We start from the raw sequence: 20,687 nt of genomic DNA, 5'->3' as shown, positions 1-20,687 counted from the left end.
GAAATACTGTGAGAATTACCAAAATGTGAGAGACACGAAGTGAGCAAATGCTGGCGGAGAAACGGCACGGATAAACTTGCTTGACGCAGGGTTGCCACGAGCCTTGTTTGTAAAAAACACAGCATCTGAAAAATGCAATACAGCAAAGTGCCAGTAGAACAAGGTATGCCTGTACCCTGAACTACCAGAGAGGCTGAGAAATGTCGTCTTCATTCTAGGCAGCCATATACCCAACTAAACTTATTATTATTATTATTGAAGACATATACAAATACTGGGGGCAACTGGACTACCAGACTAATTGCACTGGCGAGGACACATACTTCTGGAGAGCCCTCCTCAGCACACCACCTTCTCCTGCTTTTGATTGGTCCAGCCTCCAGCAGTGTTCCTCTCGGCTCTGCCTTTTCCAGCAATAGTGGATATGTCCTAGGGCTCGATTTCCCTCTACACCTTTCTGGGAGGAACAGCTGAGTTTGTCACAGTATAATTTATTTCTTAAGTTGTTCCCTTTCCTTCCCTAACACATATAGGCCTAACAGTATTTGTAGGATCTGATGCTTCCCTCCTTCTTTCTTTTTCTTAAACTTTCTCTCCTTTCTGGCCCAGATAATGTTACCTTTCTCGTCTAGATTTTGTCTAACGGGCTCTTCTGTTCTGAGAGATAAGTCACTAGGTTCTGGTCTGTCAAAGGCAACTACTGTCCAAAAAAAAATCTTGAGCACTCTCACTTTTCCGAGTGAGATAATCAGCATGTATTTTCGGACTGGGCAGACAGCCAATCCAGGGTTGGATTCCATTTATCACTGCCCTGCTCATTCTCTTCTATTATGCTTCATCTTTCTTGCTGCCCTCCTTTACAGTCTTAATGCTCAGAATTTCTCAGGTGTGCCCACTCTGGGCACAGGCAGCACTTACGTCCTTACCTACAATCACAGCAACATCTGGACACTCATTCAATACCCCCCGAATAGTTTACTTGCATTTGACTGCTATTCCCCTCTCAAATAGTCCAGACTTTCAGGTACACTTGGCACCACTGTGCCAGTCTTTAAGGCGCAGTTCCCCAATGGTTCTTCCCAAAGAGTCTCTGCGTGGCTCTAAGAGAGCACTTTGCCAGTAGTGGCCTGTATCCGTGCTCCCTCTGGGACAGTCAGTACAGTTTGCTGAGACTTTGCTTATATTCTTGTTCAATTTCTTTGGAACTAAGTTATTATTTCTGTCCTTATGTTCCAGATGATCCCCCCAAATATCTACCCACCTAAGAAAAAACCTCTTAAATGAATGAAACTCCAAGTACAGTATCCCGTCCCTTTTATCTTGTCTTTCAATTTCATTTTTCCTTTAATATCTGTTGGATCTGTTCTCTAAAATCTCAACTTTATCTCCAAAAACGCTTTCTCCTTCTCAAGCTTAATTACTCTTCACTTATTTTGTTCTCATCCTGTCATTGCTCCTGTTCTAAGACTGAAGCACATTCTAGAAACACCCCAGACATTCCTTGATTTTCTGAACAAATCTGATTCCTAGAGACACAAGTTTCTAGGCACAGGATTAACTGCCTTCTTGATCTTTGGTTTTAAAACAACTTAATTGTGTCTTTAACTTCGATAGCTTTTTCATTAAATAAAGCCTCCCATTTATTGTTTGCTGGTTTTCAATGAAAACCGTTGTACAGGTGTTTGCACAGCTCGAGGCTTGGATTCTAAAGCGTTGGCCACAGCTCATATAATTTACAAATCCAGTCAATTTTGGATCACATGGTGGGAGATTACTCTTGAGATTCTGGACAGGCCGTACCACATGACTTCAAGATTAGTCTTGGTGCACTGCCTATATAGACTTGCATTAACAGTTGAAAACTAGAACTTCAGACTCCAGTGCTCTCTAGCACACATGCTGTGTAAAGTACCCATTTGTAAAGAAATGATAGAATTAGAAGATCACCATTTTGCAAGCCCTAAAAAAAATTCTAGATAACATAAACCAGTGGGCACTAAAATGGTTTGATGGGGAACTTTATAATGATGCACCAGACTGACAGCACCTGAACGCACTGATCAACTGTGACATCTCTAAAAGTGGCACATCAGATATCATGTGCCTGATGTGATGTGAGAGAAAGCACACAATATCTCTTATGAATTATTTTTGTAAAAATTTTTTTGAACACAAATTTTTAATGGAGCTTCTAGATCTACCAGTTTGCAGGAAAAATTGGTGATAGAGGAACATGTTAAATGACACAAAGAGGATACGCTATCCAAATTCAGAAAGTGAGAAAGATGACCCAATTTCTTTAACAAGTAAGTGGCAGTTAAAATGAAAGGGAGCATAAACTGTTATACATAAGACCCTTAAGGACCACACCAACCAAATGCAAAGTACGTATCTCACTAGAATCCTGATTTAAGCAAACCAAGTAAAAAGACATCTTGAAAAGTTTTTTTAATCTATTTTTACTTATAGAAAAGTTGCCATAGTACAAAGAATTCCCACATACCCTTCACTTAGATTTCCCCAAATGTTAACATCTTACTGCATCTACTTTATCATTCTCTCTATACATACATACCCGTATTAGGTGTGTGTGTGTGTTTTCTTTTTTTTCTTTGGGCTGCGCTGCATGGCATGCAGGATCTTAGTTCCCCGACCAGGGATCAAAGCCGGGCCCCTGGGTTTCCCTGGTGGCACAGTGGTTAAGGATCTGCCTGCCAACGCAGGGGACACGGGTTTGAGCCCTGCTCCGGGAAGATCTCCCATGCCGCGGAGCAACTCAGCCCATACGCCACAACTACTGAGCCTGCGCTCTAGAGCCCGTGAGCCACAACTACTGAGCCCACGTGCCACAACTACTGAAGCCTGCGTGCCTAGAGCCTGTGCTCTGCAACAAGAGTAGACACCACGATGAGCAGCCCGCACACCACAACGAAGAGTAGCCCTCCGCTCGCCACAACTAGAGAAAGCCCACGCACAGCAACAAAGACCCAATGCAGCCAAAAAAAAAAAGCCAGGGCCCTTGCAGTGGAAGCCCGGAATCCTAACCACTGGACTGCCAGGGAATTCCCCATATTAGTTTTTTATTGCCAACAAAGTGCTCCTTTACCCTTAACAACTTCAGTGTGTATTTTCTAAAGACAAGAACATTCTTACACATACTACAGTACAATTACTGAAATCTGGAAATTAATATGAATACCCTAACATTTACTACAGACCTTACTCAAATTTTGCTAATTGTCCCACTAATATCTTTTACAGCAGAAGAAAACCATATTTTCTTGGTCCAGGATCCAATCCAGGATTACACAATGTGATACCTCTCTAGTCTTCTTTAATTTGGAACAGTTACTTCAGTCTTTGTTTTTCATGACCTTGATTTTTTGAAGAGTAAAGGCCAATTATTTGTAGACTGTCCCTCACTTGGGTTTAGCTGATGTTTCTTCAGTATATTCACATTATACATTTTGGGGAAGAAAACTGAAAAGTGATGTTTTGTCTTCCTCATTGCGTCTTATCAGGAGGCATACAATATTTGTCCTGTAACCGGTAAGGTTGTAAAAAGACATTTTTGAGACAACTAAGGAAAACTGAAAACATATGATATTAAGAAGTTATTGTTAATTTTGTTAGATGTCATGATGATATTGTGGTTGTTTTTTAAAAAATGGTACTCATCTGTTAGCCTTATATACACTGTAGGGGAAAGTGAAGTTAGTTGTCTTGATGTCCATTTCTAGGGAGTTTAGTAACTCCAGGTGGAAAGCAATAATAATAATATAGTCAGATCTTGATTTTTCCAAAATAGTGTCCAATTTGTGCATCATCCAGGACTTTGACCACTGTTCCTCTCTTCTGTGGCTCCTCTTTTGGTCACTACATTCACAGCTGACCCAATGTAGTACAGAAAGCACACGTCTGTCAAATTTTGTGACTTACTGGATGACGAAAGCCTGTGGGGAAGTGACTGAAACTACCGGTTGAAATTAGGTTTATAAATAATTTGAACATTTCACTTCTTTGTGATTTGCACGTCTTCCTTATTATAGATAAATATGAGTCAAATGAAATGAGATCATTTACAATGATTACATAATAAAACTTTAGAGCCCATATACAAAAAGTCTTCATTTTATTTAGTTTCTACTTTATTTTTGGGAAAAAAATTCGTTTTTTAAAAGTTTATTTTGGACTTCCCTGGTGGTGCAGTGGCTAAGAATCCGCCTGCCAAAGCAGGGGACACGGGTTCAATCCCTGGTCCGGGAAGATCCCACATGCTGCAGAGCAACTAGGACTGTGTGCCACAACCACTGAGCCTGCGCTCTAGAGCCCACGAGCCACAACTACCGATGCCTGCGAGCCTAGAGCCCATGCTCCATAACAAGAGAAGCCACCGCAATGAGAAGCCCGTGCACTGCAACGAAGACCCAAGACAGCCAATTAAAAAAAAAAAAAAAAAAAAAAAGTTTATTTTACCAAAGACTAATCCTTTGCTGATGTTCAAATTTAAAGTATTTTGCGTCTGTCTCACAGGAGAAAACATGAAACATTGCTTCTGTGGCAGTTTCTTCTAGTTTTTCAAGGACTCATGTAGTCGCAACTGGTTCAAAATACTGCTTTGTTTCAAAGCATGCAGTTTAGATGTATCTTCACTAATGATGGCGATATTTCCATTTTGTTCCTGAGCTGTCAGGTCACTTTCACTGTCAGACAGGGTACACAGCAGAGTGTCATTTTCATAGGTTGGAAAATAATACCTGAAAACAACCATAGATATACTGAATAACCAAAACTATATATTATCCAGAAAATTTCTAGGCAGCTGAATGTACACATCACTATAATTTTGCTAGGTTTCCTTGCCAACAATTTCAACTGCATTTTGCAAAGGCTGTAAGGGAGAGAACTTCTGAATTACTTTTACTTTGACCTTTACTGGCTGACATCAGTCTTACTAGTATCCTTGCTAGCTGGCAATTCAGCCTTTGCTTGATATCTACCATAACAAGACACTTACTATCTTAAAAGGCAGCCTACTCCACTATCAGGCAACTCTAGCTATTAAATAATACCTCCTCCCATAAAGCTAAAAATGACATCTCTCTCATTTCTACTCAAAGGTCCTGGTTCTTCCCTAAGGTTAACAAAGTTCAAATACAGTTACTCTTTCATACACTACTCCTTCAAATATCTGATAAAAACAACTGCTTCTGCTTGTGAGGTTTTTTTTTTTTTTCCCTCCCCCAACCTAATCATCACTATTTCCTTCATTATAAATTATCAAAAATTAAAACATCTAAAGAATTTTAAGTCTATTACTCTGGTTCCTTCTCTGGACACACTTTGTAGTTAGTTCTGAAATCTAAAGGTTTCGACCTGTATGAGAAGAATTATAGGAACAGGGTCTCAGGTCAATCCAGGGCTGACTTTGCCTCTCATAAATCTGGGATATTCTAAAGAGGAATTAAATAAAGGGATGAAATAATGGAGAAGGAGCAAAGAAATATATGTCTGGTTGAGCAGTACTCACTGTGGTTGATCCCATGTCTGTCTTTCAGGAAGCAGTGAAGTATGTTTAGCTTCTTCCATGTGAGTCCTTAAGTCTGCTTTGGACTTGAACTTCTCATGGCAGCCATAACATCTACATTGGTGAATCTGCCTCCGAATGAAATTGACTAGTTTCACTTGCTGATAGAAATTCAGTCCTGAAAATGACAGTACATAGAATCATCAGACAACTGGTCAGACCCATTTTTGCATTTTTATAATTTTTAAAAGAACCACTTCTCTTTATTAACCAACCTGAAGAGGCAGTGCAGTTTTAAAGCATATTAATAGATACCAAATAATAACAGCCAATACTTATATAGGGCTTATGTGCTAGGCACTGTTCTAATCACTTTCCATGCATTAATACGTTTAATCCTTGCAATACCCTATCACATAGGTGGTGTTACCGTATCCACATTATACATTAGGAAACTGTCCAAAATTGCACAGCCAGTAAGTGTAGAGCCAGGATTTGACACCAGGCTGTTGGCTCCACAGCCCATGTTCTTGACTATTAATCTATTACATATATAACATATACACATGCCTATAAGAGCGGTAAAGTAACACGTCCAAGAGTCTAGGAAAGTAGTCGGTGAGTTGAGGTGTGGGAAGTGAGCTTTTTATGGTCTTGGATACATTAGCAAGTCAGTACTTTATGTCTTCCTGACCCTAATCTTTCTATCATAGTGATCCAATTGGGTACATCTATAATAAATAATCTAGCTACACTACCAAGCAGTGCAGTAGGTGTTTTACACACTCTATCCACTCTCTGTAACATTCTGCTGACCCCGAGGCCCAATGTCACACAGCCAGTAAGTGCTAGAGCTGGAATATGAACTCTAGTGTGACTTCAAAATCCACGTTTTTTCCACTAGTCCCCACCACATTATGATAGATATTAACCGTTAACTTGTATTTTATTTGAAGCAATCATATATGTAGAAAAGAAGAAAGACTATATGAAATCAAAACCATATGTGAATATTATAGTTCAAAATGGTTGTGAAACACTGCTTCAGGCAGTTCTGTTGAGACCATCTGTGGAGAGACACATTTTGGCTGTGCACTCTCCAATCACAACTGCACAACGCAGGCATCGTTTACGGGATGGTGTATAAAAAAACGCAGCATCATGGAAAACAACTTCCGAATCAAACTTACCAAGTTCTGACTTTATTTTGAGGAGATCAAATTCATGTGCATCCTAAAAAAAGGAATGAATATATCTGTGAGCATATAAATTATTTAATCTTTCAGGCTGAAGTTATAAACAGACAGCTTATTCACAGGAGTTTGAACACTGTAGAAACTCAGTCTCGGTTCATCATCTGCTTTTGAAGTCTTCGAAATCTAACTGCTTCCCCCCACATCCAACTGCTTTATAAAGCACAGTCCAAACAAGTCATGTCAATCAGTTAAAACATTTTAGTTGTTCACAGCTTGTATCTACAGTCTTTACAATTTACTCTGTATGCATTCTGCAGTCTGACAGAAGTGTCCTCAGTCGCTAGGTAAGATGTGGCCCTACTGTACTGCGTGTCTGGACTAGAATTATGAATATAGGCCCTTTGCTCCACAAGCAGATAGGTAATTTAAAAAATTCTGCTCTTCGTTTTATGCTGTCAAATGTTTAAACCTGCAAGTTTCTCTTCACTCATATCTTCCCACAAATTACATGTCTTTTGATTTTCATGATGCATAGACTTATTTTTATTCTGTTCCACTCCTGCAATCGCCCATCTGGGTAAATGCTTCAACTTATAAGCTCACAGAGAATAAAGACCGTCTAACTCCCTGTGAAGGTATTCAGTGTAGCATCACAGTCAGGATAATTAAGAATTGCATGATATGTTATCACTGAAAGTAACCGAGCAGAGGTTGAGGACACCAGTCAAGGATACTGCAAAGGGAATTCTTACACAGGATAGGGGGACCAAGGCTCCTTTCAATTCAAAGATACTAGGATATCATGAGTTACATTTAAACACTGGAAACTATACACACATACTAGTGGCAACCTGTTTCAGACAAAATGACTGTTTTCACTTGAGTAAATGCCCATAGCCTTTTGAACACCTTTCAGGTCCCTGTTTTTATGAATGAGAATGGAATGAACGTGGGTGAAAAAGGAGAGTCTGCTCCACTATGACAGAGTTGAGTGGGGGGAGGGGAGGGAGGGCACATCAGAATAACACAGTAATATTTTTCTATTACACTCAACTCTCTACTCCCAATATAACATAAAGATGGCCTCCAGAAAGGAAAGCGCAAACTGGAAATGTCCTCAGATTTCTTCTCTCCAAATCCTTTTAACTGAAGGAGCTGCAAGACCACACACCCTGTGCCCTCTCCACCTCCATGGCTCCCCCACCCCCATTTCCCCCAAGGGCTCTGTAAACGGCAACTTCTTCTCTTCCTGCTCTCCTTGTTCACCAGCATGGGAAGCACTGGAAAAAGACTCAGAACCTGTCCATATCCTGGGTACTGTTCATCGTGGCTGCAGATCCCACAGTCTAAGCCAGAACTATCCCGTAAGCATCTCAGAGGTGGGATGGCATCAGTGGTCTGTGAAGTCCCAAACTCACAGTTCACCCAGGTCCAGTCAGTTGTACTTAACTGCCCTGAGTTCTAGTTCTCCTCGATGGACCTGCCCCATCTCTTCTGTTTTGCTTACAGCACTTTTAGGAAGGGGAAAATAATTGAGAAACTAAAGGTATAAGATGATGAGGCTGCAGTTACCATCAGTTTCTCCCTGTTGGAACAATGAAACAAAATTCAAATGAACAAAAGCGTCTCACCTCCATGTGGACACATAATTTCTCAATTGTTTCTGCTTGCTTTTCACAAAACAGGCAGACAGCAGAGAGAGGGTGTCCTTCCCAATCAGACCAGTCACTGTGTTAGAAAGAAAACAGCAAACATGGAGATTCTCTTCATGAAGAGGGCATCCTGCAGTGACTTGGTATTACTTTCTGCTCCCCAGGAAACCCTGCCATTCTCTTTCAGCTCTGACATTTCTGTAAAGACTGTCATATCATATTATGACTTTTTGATACAGTTTCTGAAATTCAAAGTAGCACCATGAAAGTAATATAAGTAGCAAACAGGTGCTGCTCCATTTTCTTACATTTGCCTCTCCCAGCAGCTATTTCACTACGAGATCAGTGCAATGTCTTTCTGAGACAACCAGCTTTAATTTGCAGAGAAGATATATCAGAAAATGTATGCTCTCTCTCATTAACCATGATCACTAAGTGCGCATGCTGTGAGGTGCAGTGCTGGGAGTGTGTTTCTGCATGACAAATGGCGTTATTTTAAAAAGGCAAACCTTCATCTATCATGTGGGAAATACTGATCATTTTAAATGGGGCAAGTGTTAAATGTGATGGCAAATAGAGAAATCAAAAGGCATACAGGGCCCTTCTTACCATTTTCTCCCCTCCCTGCATTTATTTCTTGAGATACTGTCAACTTCTTGTCATTCCTAAACCAGGAGAACCAAGATCCCAGGAGAGACAAAAGGCTGAACAGCTTTGAATGAAAAGAGGATGAATAACAGGGAATCCTTTTAGGTTGAAAAGAATACTTCTCAAGCTTATAATTTCAAACAAAGAAGCTGTGACTGTTTTAAGCTAGTCATCAACGGGATGAACACAGAACAAGGTTAACCTCAATTTAGTTACATTCACTACTCCAATGGCAAGCTAGCATGGAGAGAGAGTTCAAAGATCATATCACTTTAAGGTCTAGAGACCAATGGACTAATAAGCAAAGCACTTTGGAATATATTTTTCTCTGAATTATATATTACCTGTGTGTTCAATGAATAGCTTTAGTAGCAAAACACTATTTAGTTGGAATAACAGTTGCTTTAGTGATTCTTATGTCAAAGTTATTTTGGTATTATGATTATTATTTTTTATTGAAGTATAGTTGATTTAAAATGCTGTGTTAGTTTCAGGTGTACAGCAAAGTGATTCAATTTTTTATATACATATGTATAAAATCTTTTTATATACATATATATTATTTTATATATATATATTTATATACATATATATTCTTTATCAGATTCTTTTCCATTATAGGTTATTACAAGATACTGAATATAATTCCCTGTGTTATACAGTACGACCTTGTTGTTTACCTATTTTATATATAGGATTGTGTATCTGTTAATGCTGAACCCCTAATTTATCCCCCCCTTCCCCCTTTGGTAAACATAAATTTGTTTTTTATGTCTGTGAGTCTATTTCTGTTTCGTAAATAAGTTCATTTGTATCATTTTATTAGATTCCACATACATGTGATATCATATGATATTTGTCTTTCTCTGTCTGACTTACTTTACTTAGTATGATAATCTCTAGGTCCATCTATGTTGCTGCAAATGGCATTATATCATTCTTTTTTTTGGCTGAGTAATATTCCATTGTTTGTATACCACAAACAGTTTATCCATTCAACTGTCCATGGACATTTAGGCTGCTTCCATGTCTTGGCTACTGTAAATAGTGCTGCTATGAACATTGGGATGCATGTATCTTCTTTCTTTTTCTGTTTTGTTTTTGGCCACACCTCACGGCACGTGGAACTTCCCCGACCAGGAGTCTTAACCACTGGACCACCAGGGAAGAAGTCCCATTTATCTTTTCAAATTAGAGTTTTCATCTTTTCCAGATATATGCCCAGGAGAGTGATTGTTGGATCATATGCTAACTCTATTTTTAGTTTTTTAAGGAACCTCTATACTGTTCTCCACAGTGGCTGCACCAAGTTATGTTCCCATCAAAAGTGTAGGAGGGTTCCCTTTTCTTCACACCTTCTCCAGAATTTATTATTTGCAGACTTTTTGATGATGGCCATTCTGACTGGTATGAGGTGTCAAAGTTATTTTGAATTCAAGTTTTTGCTATATTACATGAAATGATGCATGGCTTAGAGAGAGGGTTCTCTTTCTTTTTACGCTGTCTTTTCAGAATGGTAATTTTAAATCAAACTAAAGAACTGTTTTCCTTCTCTTAAACCACTGTAATTAAGTAGCATCAATAATAAGTCTTACTCTTCCTGATGATCTAGCAACTCCCGATCATCTTCTAGTTGAACTTCTTCCCAGGATTTTCCAAGTTCCTTTGTAGGAAGAACAGAGGGATTAGAGATAAACAGGAGGGGTGAAGGAGGAAGAGGGGAAAGGAGAAAGTAGACACAGAACTCAAAAACAAAACAAGACAGAACCCAAATACAAATGGTTTTAAAATAATACAAGCAGAATATATTAAAGCTGTTATTTCAGGGATAAGAAATGATAATCAAATTTTAGGATTTAGGATATATCCTAAATGGTTAGGATTTGGGATATATCCTAAATCAAACATTTAAAAAATATGCAAAAATGTTTAATAATATTTTCATATGTTTTTCTTTTTGAAGAAGCAGCGATAACCTTTCAGTGAAATTCTTTTCTCTTAAATGTTAATCAGTGTTTCTCAACCCTGGATCCACATAAGAATCTCTTGGGGATCTTTTAACAAAAACCACTAATATCTTTTGACAGAGACTCTGAAACATCCTCCTAGCCAGACTCTGTTTCTATTTGAGGTCCCCTGCGGTCTATTTCCCAGACAGCAGCCACAGTGAGCTTTCCAAAGGGCACCTCCCTGTTTGTATGACCCCTCCCAGGGCTTCTCACACACTCAGAACAAAATTCAGAGGCCTTACCATGGCTTATAAGGCCTCCATGTTCTGCCCTGGCCCCCTCTCCATCACTATGTCCCACCACTTTTTCTCTTGCTCAGCTGGCTCCAGCCAGACTGCTCTTTTGTTATTGCTCAAACACAGCAAGCTGACTTCCACCCAGCTACTTCTGTACTTGTCGCATCGTCTGCCTGAAACACTGCTCCCTCACATATCCTAACATGGCTCCATCATCCTGGTCTCTGCTTAAACGTTACTACCTCTTTTTCTGACTACTCTGTCTAAAACACCCATCCTGCAAGTTACTTTTTATTCCTCTAGGATGTTTTATTTTTCTTCAAAGCATTGATCACACCCTGAAATCATTTTGTGTATCTATTTGTTTTCTTATTTGCTCTCTGTCTTTTCTACTAGAATGTCTGTTTGGACATGGCCTTTGTTCATTGTTACATTTCCAGGGCTGGGCACACAGTGGGTACTAGAAGTATTTTTTTGAATTGAATTTTAACTGAAAACATCTAAAAAATGTGATGTCAATTTAGATCCTACCTCAAAAGGTTTCTGTAATGTGGTTAAATAGTTAATGTATAAAAAGCACATGGTACATGGTACCAGGTAATAGTAGGTACTCAAATATCTACTCAAATCCCTTTTATCTCTTACAGTTCATGAAGGAGTTCCACCCTTTTAGGGCTATGTCTGGCAAATTTAGTCATAGTTTCAGCAAAACTTTATGTAGTGATGAGAAGGAATGATTTCTTTGGGCCCAACCATGTCTCTTTTATCCCTTGAGTCCTTTCTTTCTTTCTCTTGTCCTTTCTTCTCTCTCCACTCAATCTTCCCACTGTGCCATGCAAAAGCAAACAGTGCATTAAAGAAGGATGCAGAAATACTAGTGGGCACTTTTTCAAGCAGCTAAACTACGGCAACTGTCAAGTCCAACCTCACCTGATATAATACAGATATCCTTGTTTGATATCCTTCTTTTGGAAAAACATTACCAGAATTCACCTCAGGAACATTTTTTTTCTCTAAAAAGGTATTCATTTAACTAAAAACAAAGAACTACAAGAGCCATTATGATTTAGAGAAAAAGAAAATCTATCATTCATCAACTTAATGAGAGGTTTTGAAGCTGTCATTATCTATCAGCTAAATGATGCATAAACTCAGACATGCAGAGATTTACCATAACATCATTAGAGATAGTTAATTTGGACTCTATAATGTACTTCCCAGAGTCGTCATGAAGTGTCTAAGCTTCATTATGAACATCAAGAATGGCCTCACCATTGCCAACATGATCCTTGTTAGATGGCATTTTTGGTGATGAATTAAATCTTTTATGTATTACGTAGTCTCTCTGGACTTGGACTAATACCCCGATGGGCCATTTGGGGTACTATCATTCTCAACAATACAGGCAAATGTTACTCATCAATAAATGTTCTGAGCCCAAAATGATGAAAAATATCTTTCACTGTCAAACTTCCAAACTCAAAGCATTACTTTGCAGCTTTCTCAGTATTAAGTACAACATGGGGATTTATCTAGGCAATACAGCACTAACCATTTACCATTTGAGAGGAAAATGGAACTCTGTGTTCATTAGAATAGGAAACAAGCGATTTGCAAGTGACAGTGGCTGAGACTTTCCTAGAGTGCTCTGCCTTGGTACAGTTAAATATATGACTTATTACAGGAACAAGACCCAAAGAGAAAAAAAATTTAGTCTCTAATTAAGACACTGTGCCTGCTAGTGAATCATGTTAGGAAAGAAAAGAATACCAGAAAAACAAAGTTTGGAAGGCATGTCAGTAAAGATGTTCAGAACACCTCCTCAAACCTCTGCATCAGTTGGCTTACGATCAATGACACGGTGCAAAAAAACATGGAAAAAACACGTGCTTACACAAGAAATCCATCAGAAACAGAGACAGTGTTTTAAATGTAAATATTAATAACTGCAGTAGAGAGAACTATAACAAAACTGAAAAACAGGTTAAGAGCCTACTTTTGTTACAAATGGCTTTGTGTATTTTAAAAATAAAAAAAATTTAAGTCAAAATGATAATATCACTGTAAAAATAGATCCCTTTAGAAAAATTCAGGGCTTGAAACGTGAGCACTTTAGGAATATGTAGGTGGAGCCTCAGTGATGACGTTACGCAGTCTGCTGCCCTCTGAGGCAGGGGTATTTGAACGTGAAACTGCCTGGGACCTTGTCCCCTTCGCTTCCCCAACTCTCCACTGAACCCTTCTGTCTGTGAGAAAATAAAGCAAGAACTCTAAGTAGATAATCTAGACTATGCAAAAGACCTTTAATATACTTATTTGCAAGTCTGTTAATATTAAAAACTTGATATGAGTAATTAAACATGGAAATTATTTCGCCCAAGAAAGAAAAAGGAATCTATCAATTTGCTGAGCTGAGAAGAGACCAAAAACAGCCTCATGTGCCGACTAGGGATCAGGACACCTTTTATGGCTCTCCCACCTTTTATGACTCTCAGAGTGTATCTTGCCAAGAATATCCTGGATGCTTCCATTACTGCTGGTCTGAAAATTCTGCTTGGAGGTGAGACACTGTGGATGCATGACTCAATGGCTATATAGATCTGCTACAGGAGAGGTTGAAACATTAACTCTGTACACACCATTACAAAGTGTTGAAATTAATGTGCTTACATGTCTGGTTCTCATACCAACCTCTAAATTCCTTGAAAGTAGTGGCTTAAATCAACCACCTGTTCTGTCATATTTTTCTTTCTGTTCCACCAGGGTCTGGTACCTAGAAGTCACTCAAACATTTGTAGAATGTTTGAAGCCAATGAAATTGCTTCTGAAGGGAAGAGGATGTGAGAAATGGATGTGCAGACACCAGTTACTAATACAACAATTCAATCTTTTGCCCACATCCACATACTCATGTCAGCCTTTTCCCTCAGAGGAATAAACAATGAATGTCTCTCTTTTCTTTTCTTTTTCTTTTTTTTAGCTTTTTAAAAACTAAAGTGGGAATTCCCTGTTGGTCCAGTGGTTAGGACTCTGAACTTCCACTGCCGGGGCCCTGGGTTCAATCCCTGGTCGGGGAACTAAGATCACGCAAGCTGTGCAGCGCGGCCAAAAAAGAAAAAAAAAATCTTATTGTTGGCCTCAGTGGGAAAGCATATAGAGCTAAGATGGGTAAGGTTGTGGGTTAGAGCCCGTAAGGGGCTGATTAAAGTTAGTTTTACCTTGACCTTGGCTCACTTTCTAGTTTGGTGTAAAAGATAATAGGCAAAAGTGTGTATGTGTGTGTGTGTGTGTGTGTGTGTGTGTGTGTGTGGAGATCATTATGAATTTATCACCATTAATTGACCAAAAAACCCAACCCAAAGGATAAGAGGTAGGTACTACTATCCTTTCAATTGTAAAAACTGAGGAAAAATTGAAGGAAACTGATACAGAAAGCTCCAGCTACGTGACCCTGGGAAAATTACTCAATTTCTCTGTGCTGTAGTTGCCTAATCTATAAATGAGGATAATGACAAAACCTGTGTCATAAGGATGTGGTTAAGAGTAAAAGACTTAATATAAATACCAAGACAGTACCTGGCACATAGCAGGTACTCAAATGCTGCTAGTTAAAACCAAACCAAAAACTTCTATCGATATTACCCTAAAATGATTTAATTTTCATTTTATATGTTACTGAAGCCTCTACATCCTCTTGAAGCACTTCTCTCAAGCCATGATTCATCCCACATGAAATCTGGGCACTCTGTGGGCAGTACAATCTAGCACACTCATCTAGAGACAGCTGGTCCTCACGGATAATTTCAGTTTTCACAGTCACACTACTTGATGCCCAGGGAATGAAGTAACAAACTTTTCTAAAAGTGACAGCAGAATTTGAGTGAGCAGTTTCTTTGAAGTCTCCTCTAAAAGATAAACACCTCCAGCTATATACAATGTTCTGCTAGTCCCAAGCTCTTGACTATTAGTTTAAAAGAGCCCCAGAAGGAAGTACTGTTAAATTGTTTCCACAGCTTTCTGCAGTAGCTGAATATTCTTAGACTTAACACTGAAGTCCACCCCCTGTAGGATTGGGCTGGGCCCTGAAGCAGCGTTTGCTCTAGGAATTAACAACTGAGTGATTTCAAGAGAAGATTGAAAGACTCAAAGGGTGCCTTTGCCTTTGGCTACTTGTAAAACATTTGTAGCTAACCATGGCAACCTCTCAGAGCCAATCTTCAAACACACGCTAATTCCACTTGTTTCTCAAGGGGAATTTTATTTTAATATGCTAAGGATTAGTTAGAACACGAAAAAATTCTATCCTAAAAAGCAGAGATTTCCAACATAATTCAGGATATGCTTGTTTCTGTCCAATAGATAAAATGGCTCATTATTATCAATTATGCCTTTCGTGGCCAATGGGTGTGGATTAAAATTCTTTCAAATTTAAGAGCAAAAAACAATTTCCATTTGCTTTAGAAAAGTGTCAGAACCAGAACTCTCCATCTTTCTTTTTTTTTTTTTGAGCATTTAAAAAAATTTTTTTTAATTTAATTTTATTTATTTTTCTATACATCAGGTTCTTACTAGTCATCCATTTTATACATATTAGTGTATACATGTCAATCCCAATCTCCCAATTCATCACACCACCACCACCCCCACTCCCCCCGCCGCTTTCCCCCCTTGGTGTCCATACGTTTGTTCTCTACATCTGTGTCTATATTTCTGCCCTGCAAACTGGTTCATCTGTACCATTTTTCTAGGTTCCACATATATGCGTTAATATACGATATTTGTTTTTCTCTTTCTGACTTACTTCACTCTGTATGACAGTCTCTAGATCCACCCACGTCTCTACAAATGACCCAATTTCGTTCCTTTTTATGGCTGAGTAATATTCTATTGTATATATGCACCACATCTTTATCCATTCGTCTGTTGATGGGCATTTAGGTTGCTTCCATGACCTGGCTATTGTAAATAGTGCTGCAATGAACATTGGGGTGCATGTGTCTTTTTGAACTATGGTTTTCTCTGGGTATATGCCCAGTAGTGGGACTGCTGGATCATATGGTAATTCTGATTTTAGTTTTTTAAGGAACCTCCATACTGTTCTCCATAGTGGCTGTATCAATTTACATTCCCACCAACAGTGCAAGAGGGTTCCCTTTTCTCCACACCCTCTCCAGCATTTGTTGTTTGTAGATTTTCTGAGGATGCCCATTCTAACTGGTGTGAGGTGATACCTCATTGTAGTTTTGATTTGCATTTCTCTAATAATTAGTGATGGTGAGCAGCTTTTCATGTACTTCTTGGCCATCTGTATGTCTTCTTGGGAGAAATGTCTATTTAGGTCTTCTGACCATTTTTGGATTGGGTTGTTTGTTTTTTTAATATTGAGCCGCATGAGCTGTTTATATATTTTGGAGATTAATCCTTTGTCCGTTGATTCGTTTGCAAATATTTTCTCCCATTCTGAGGGTTGTCTTTTCGTCTTGTTTATGGTTTCCTTTGCTGTGCAAAAGCTTTGAAGTTTCATTAGGTCCCATTATTTGTGTCTTTATTTCCATTACTCTAGGAGGTGGATCAAAAAGATCTTGCTGTGATTTATGTCAAAGAGTGTTCTATGTTTTCCTCTAAGGGTTTTATAGGGTCCGGTCTTACATTTAGGTCTCTAATCCATTTTGAGTTTATTTTTGTGTATGGTGTTAGGGAGTGTTCTAATTTCATTCTTTTACATGTAGCTGTCCAGTTTTCCCAGCACCACTTATTGAAGAGACTGTCTTTTCTCCATTGTAGATCCTTGCCTCCTTTGTCATAGATTAGTTGACCATAGGTGCATGGGTTTATCTCTGGGCTTTCTATCTTGTTCCGTTGATATATGTTTCTGTTTTTGTGCCAGTACCATATTGTCTTCATTACTGTAGCTTTGTAGTATAGTCTGAAGTCAGGGAGTCTGATTCCTCCAGCTCTGTTTTTTTCCCTCAAGACTGCTTTGGCTATTTGGGGTCTTCTGTGTCTCCATACAAATTTTAAGATTTTTTGTTCTAGTTCTGTAAAAAATGCCACTGGTAATTTGATAGGGATTGCATTGAATCTGTAGATTGCTTTGGGTAGTATAGTCATTTTCACAATATTGATTCTTCCAATCCAAGAACATCGTATATCTCTCCATTTGCTGGTATCATCTTTAATTTCCTTCATCAGTGTCTTACAGTTTTCTGTATATAGGTCTTTTGTCTCCCTAGGTAGGTTTATTCTTAGGTGTTTTATTCTTTTTGTTGCAATGGTAAATGGGAGTGTTTCCTTAATTTCACTTTCAGATTTTCATCATTAGTGTATAGGAATGCAAGAGATTTCTGTGCATTAATTTTGTATCCTGCAACTTCACCAAATTCATTGATTAGCGCTAGTAGTTTTCTGGTGGCATCTGTAGGATTCTCTATGTATAGTATCATGTCATCTGCAAACACTGACAGTTTAACTTTTTCTTTTCCAATTTGTATTCCTTTTATTTCTTTTTCTTCTCTGATTGCCATGGCTAGGACTTCAAGAACTATGTTGAGTAACAGTGGTGAGAGTGGACATCCTTGTCTTATTCCTGATCTTAGAGGAAATGCTTTCAGTTTTTCACCATTGAGAATGATGTTTGCTGTGGGTTTGTCATATATGGCCTTTATTATGTTGAGGTAGGTTCCTCTATGCCCACTTTCTGGAGAGTTTTTATCATGAATGGGTGTTGAATTTTGTCAAAAGCTTTTTCTGCATCTATTGAGATGATCATATGATTTTTATTCTTCAATTTGTTAATATGGTGTATCACATTGATTGATCTGCGTATATTGAAGAATCCTCGCATCCCTGGGATAAATCCCACTTGATCATGGTGTATGATCCTTTCAATGTGTTGTTGGATTCTGTTTGGTAGTATTTTGTTGAGGATTTTTGCATCTATATTCATCAGTGATACTGGTCTGTAATTTTCTTTTTTTGTAGTATCTTTGTCTGGTTTTGGTATCAGGGTGATGGTGGCCTCACAGAATGAGTTTGGGAGTGTTCCTTCCTCTGCAATTTTTGGAAGAGTTTGAGAAGTATGGGTGTTAGCTCTTCTCTAAATGTTGGATAGAATTCATCTGTGAAGCCATCTGGTCCTGGACTTTTGTTTGTTGGAAGATTTTTAATCACAGTTTCAATTTCATTACTTGTGCCTGGTCTGTTCATATTTTCTATTTCTTCCTGGTTCAGTCTTGGAAGGTTATACCTTTCTAGGAATTTGTCCATTTCTTCCAGGTTGCCCATTTTATTGGCATAGAGTTGCTTGTAGTAGTCTCCTAGGATGCTTTGTATTTCTGCGGTGTCTGTTGTAACTTCTTTTTCATTTCTAATTTTATTGATTTGAGCCCTCTCCCTCCTTTTCTTGATGAGTCTGGCTAATGTTTGATCAATTTTGTTTATCTTCTCAAAGTACGAGCTTTTAGTTTTATTGATCCTTGCTATTGTTTTCTTTGTTTCTATTTCATTTATTTCTACTCTGATCTTTATTTCTTTCCTTCTGCTAACTTTGGGTTTTGTTTGTTCTTCTTCCTCAAGTTCCTTTACGTGTAAGGTTAGATTGTTTGAGATTTTTCTTGTTTCTTGAGGTAGGCTTGTATAGCTATAAACTTCTCTCTTAGAACTGCTTTTGTTGCATCCCATAGGTTTTGGATCGTCGTGTTGTCACTGTAATTTGTCTCTAGGTATTTTCTGATTTCCTCTTTGATTTCTTAAGTGATCTCTTGGTTATTTAGTAACGTATTGTTTAGCATCCATGTGTTTGTGTTTTTTATGTTTTTTTTCCCTGTAATTGATTTCTAATCTCAGCGTTGTGGTCAGAAAAGATGCTTGATATGATTTCAATTTTCTTAAATTTACTGAGGCTTGATTTGTGACCCAAGATGTGATCTATCCTGGAGAATGTTCCGTGCGCACTTGAGAAGTAAGTGTAATCTGCTGTTTTTGGATGGAATGTCCTATAAATATCAATTAAATCTATCTGGTCTGTTGTGTCATTTAAAGCTTCTGTTTCCTTGTTTATTTTCATTTTGGATGATCTGTCCATTGGTGTAAGTGAGGTGTTAACGTCCCCCATTATTATTGTGTTACTGTCGATTTCCTCTTTTACAGCTGTTAGCAATTGCCTTATGTATTGAGGTGCTCCTATGTTGGGTGCATATATATTTATAATTGTTGTATCTTCTTCTTGGATTGATCCCCTGATCATTATGTAGTGTCCTTCCTTGTCTCTTGTAACATTCTTTATTTTAAAGTCTATTTTATCTGATATGAGTATTGCTACTCCAGCTTTCTTTTGATTTCCATTTGCATGGAATATCTCTTTCCCCTCACTTTCAGTCTGTATGTGTCCTGAGGTCTGAAGCTGGTCTCTTGTAGACAGCATATAGATGGGTCTTGTTTTTGTATCCATTCAGCAAGCCTCTGTCTTTTGGTTGGAGCATTTAATCCATTCACGTTTAAGGCAATTATTGATATGTATGTTCCTATGACCATTTTCTTAATTGTTTTGGGTTTGTTTTTGTAGGTCCTTTTCTTGTCTTGTGTTTCCCAGAGAAGTTCCTTTAGCATTTGTTGTAGAGCTGGTTGGGTGCTGCTGAATTCTCTTAGCTTTTGCTTGTCTGTAAAGCTTTTGATTTCTCCATCGAATCTGAATGAGATCCTTGCCAGGTAGAGTAATCTTGGTTGTAGGTTCTTCCCTTTCATCACTTTAAGTATATCATGCCACTCCCTTCTGGCTTGTAGAGTTTCTGCTGAGAAATCAGCTGTTAACCATTCCCTTGTATGTTATTTGTCATTTTTCCCTTGCTGCTTTCAATAATTTTTCTTCGTCTTTAATTTTTGCCAATTTGATTACTATGTGTCTCAGTGTGTTTCTCCTTGGGTTTATTCTGTATGGGACTTGCTGCGCTTCCTGGACTTGGGTGGCTATTTCCTTTCCCATGGTAGGGAAGTTTTCGACTATAATCTCTTCAAATATTTTCTCGGGTTCTTTCTCTCTCTCTTCTCCTTCTGGGACCCCTATAATGCGAATGTTGTTGCGTTTAATGTTGTCCCAGAGGTCTCTTAGGCTGTCTTCATTTCTTTTCATTCTTTTTTCTGTATTCTGTTCTGCAGCAGTGAATTCTGCCATTCTGCCTTCCAGGTCACTTATCATTTCTTCTGCCTCAGTTATTCTGCTATTGATTCCTTCTAGTGTAGTTTTCATTTCAGTTATTGTATTGTTCATCTCTGTTTGTTTGTTCTTTAATTCTTCTAGGTCTTTGTTAAACATTCTTGCATCTTCTCGATCTTTGCCTCCATTCTTTTTCCGAGGTCTTGGATCATCTTCACTATCATTATTCTGAATTCTTTTTCTGGAAGGTTGCCTATCTCCACTTCAT

General features: G+C 38.4%; 1 protein-coding gene across 10 annotated transcripts in view; it reads right to left on the bottom strand.

Annotated features, from left to right (window-relative positions):
• ZNF277 (zinc finger protein 277) overlaps positions 1–20,687 on the bottom strand; it is a 165,357-nt gene that overhangs the window by 47,873 nt on the left and 96,797 nt on the right. For 6 of the 10 annotated variants that reach the window (XR_014246918.1, XR_014246919.1, XR_014246920.1 and 3 more), the window contains exons 9-13: positions 10,619–10,686; positions 8,355–8,451; positions 6,718–6,760; positions 5,531–5,705; positions 4,477–4,757 (exon numbers count right to left, since the gene is read on the bottom strand). Coding sequence is in view for 4 of the 10 variants with exons in the window: in XM_082400096.1 (XP_082256222.1) it covers positions 4,571–4,757; positions 5,531–5,705; positions 6,718–6,760; positions 8,355–8,451; positions 10,619–10,686 (570 nt within the window). In the remaining 6 variants the exon portion in view is untranslated. Of the gene's footprint in view, positions 1–4,117; positions 4,758–5,530; positions 5,706–6,717; positions 6,761–8,354; positions 8,452–10,618; positions 10,687–20,687 lie in introns of those variants that run through there. The other 4 variants (XM_082400096.1, XM_082400094.1, XM_082400093.1 and 1 more) reach the window with 1 other exon arrangement.

Source organism: Balaenoptera borealis (genome assembly GCF_965194805.1).
Source record: "Balaenoptera borealis genome assembly, chromosome: 7".
Lineage (NCBI taxonomy): Eukaryota > Metazoa > Chordata > Mammalia > Artiodactyla > Balaenopteridae > Balaenoptera > Balaenoptera borealis.
This window is presented reverse-complemented; position numbering and strand designations above follow the sequence as displayed.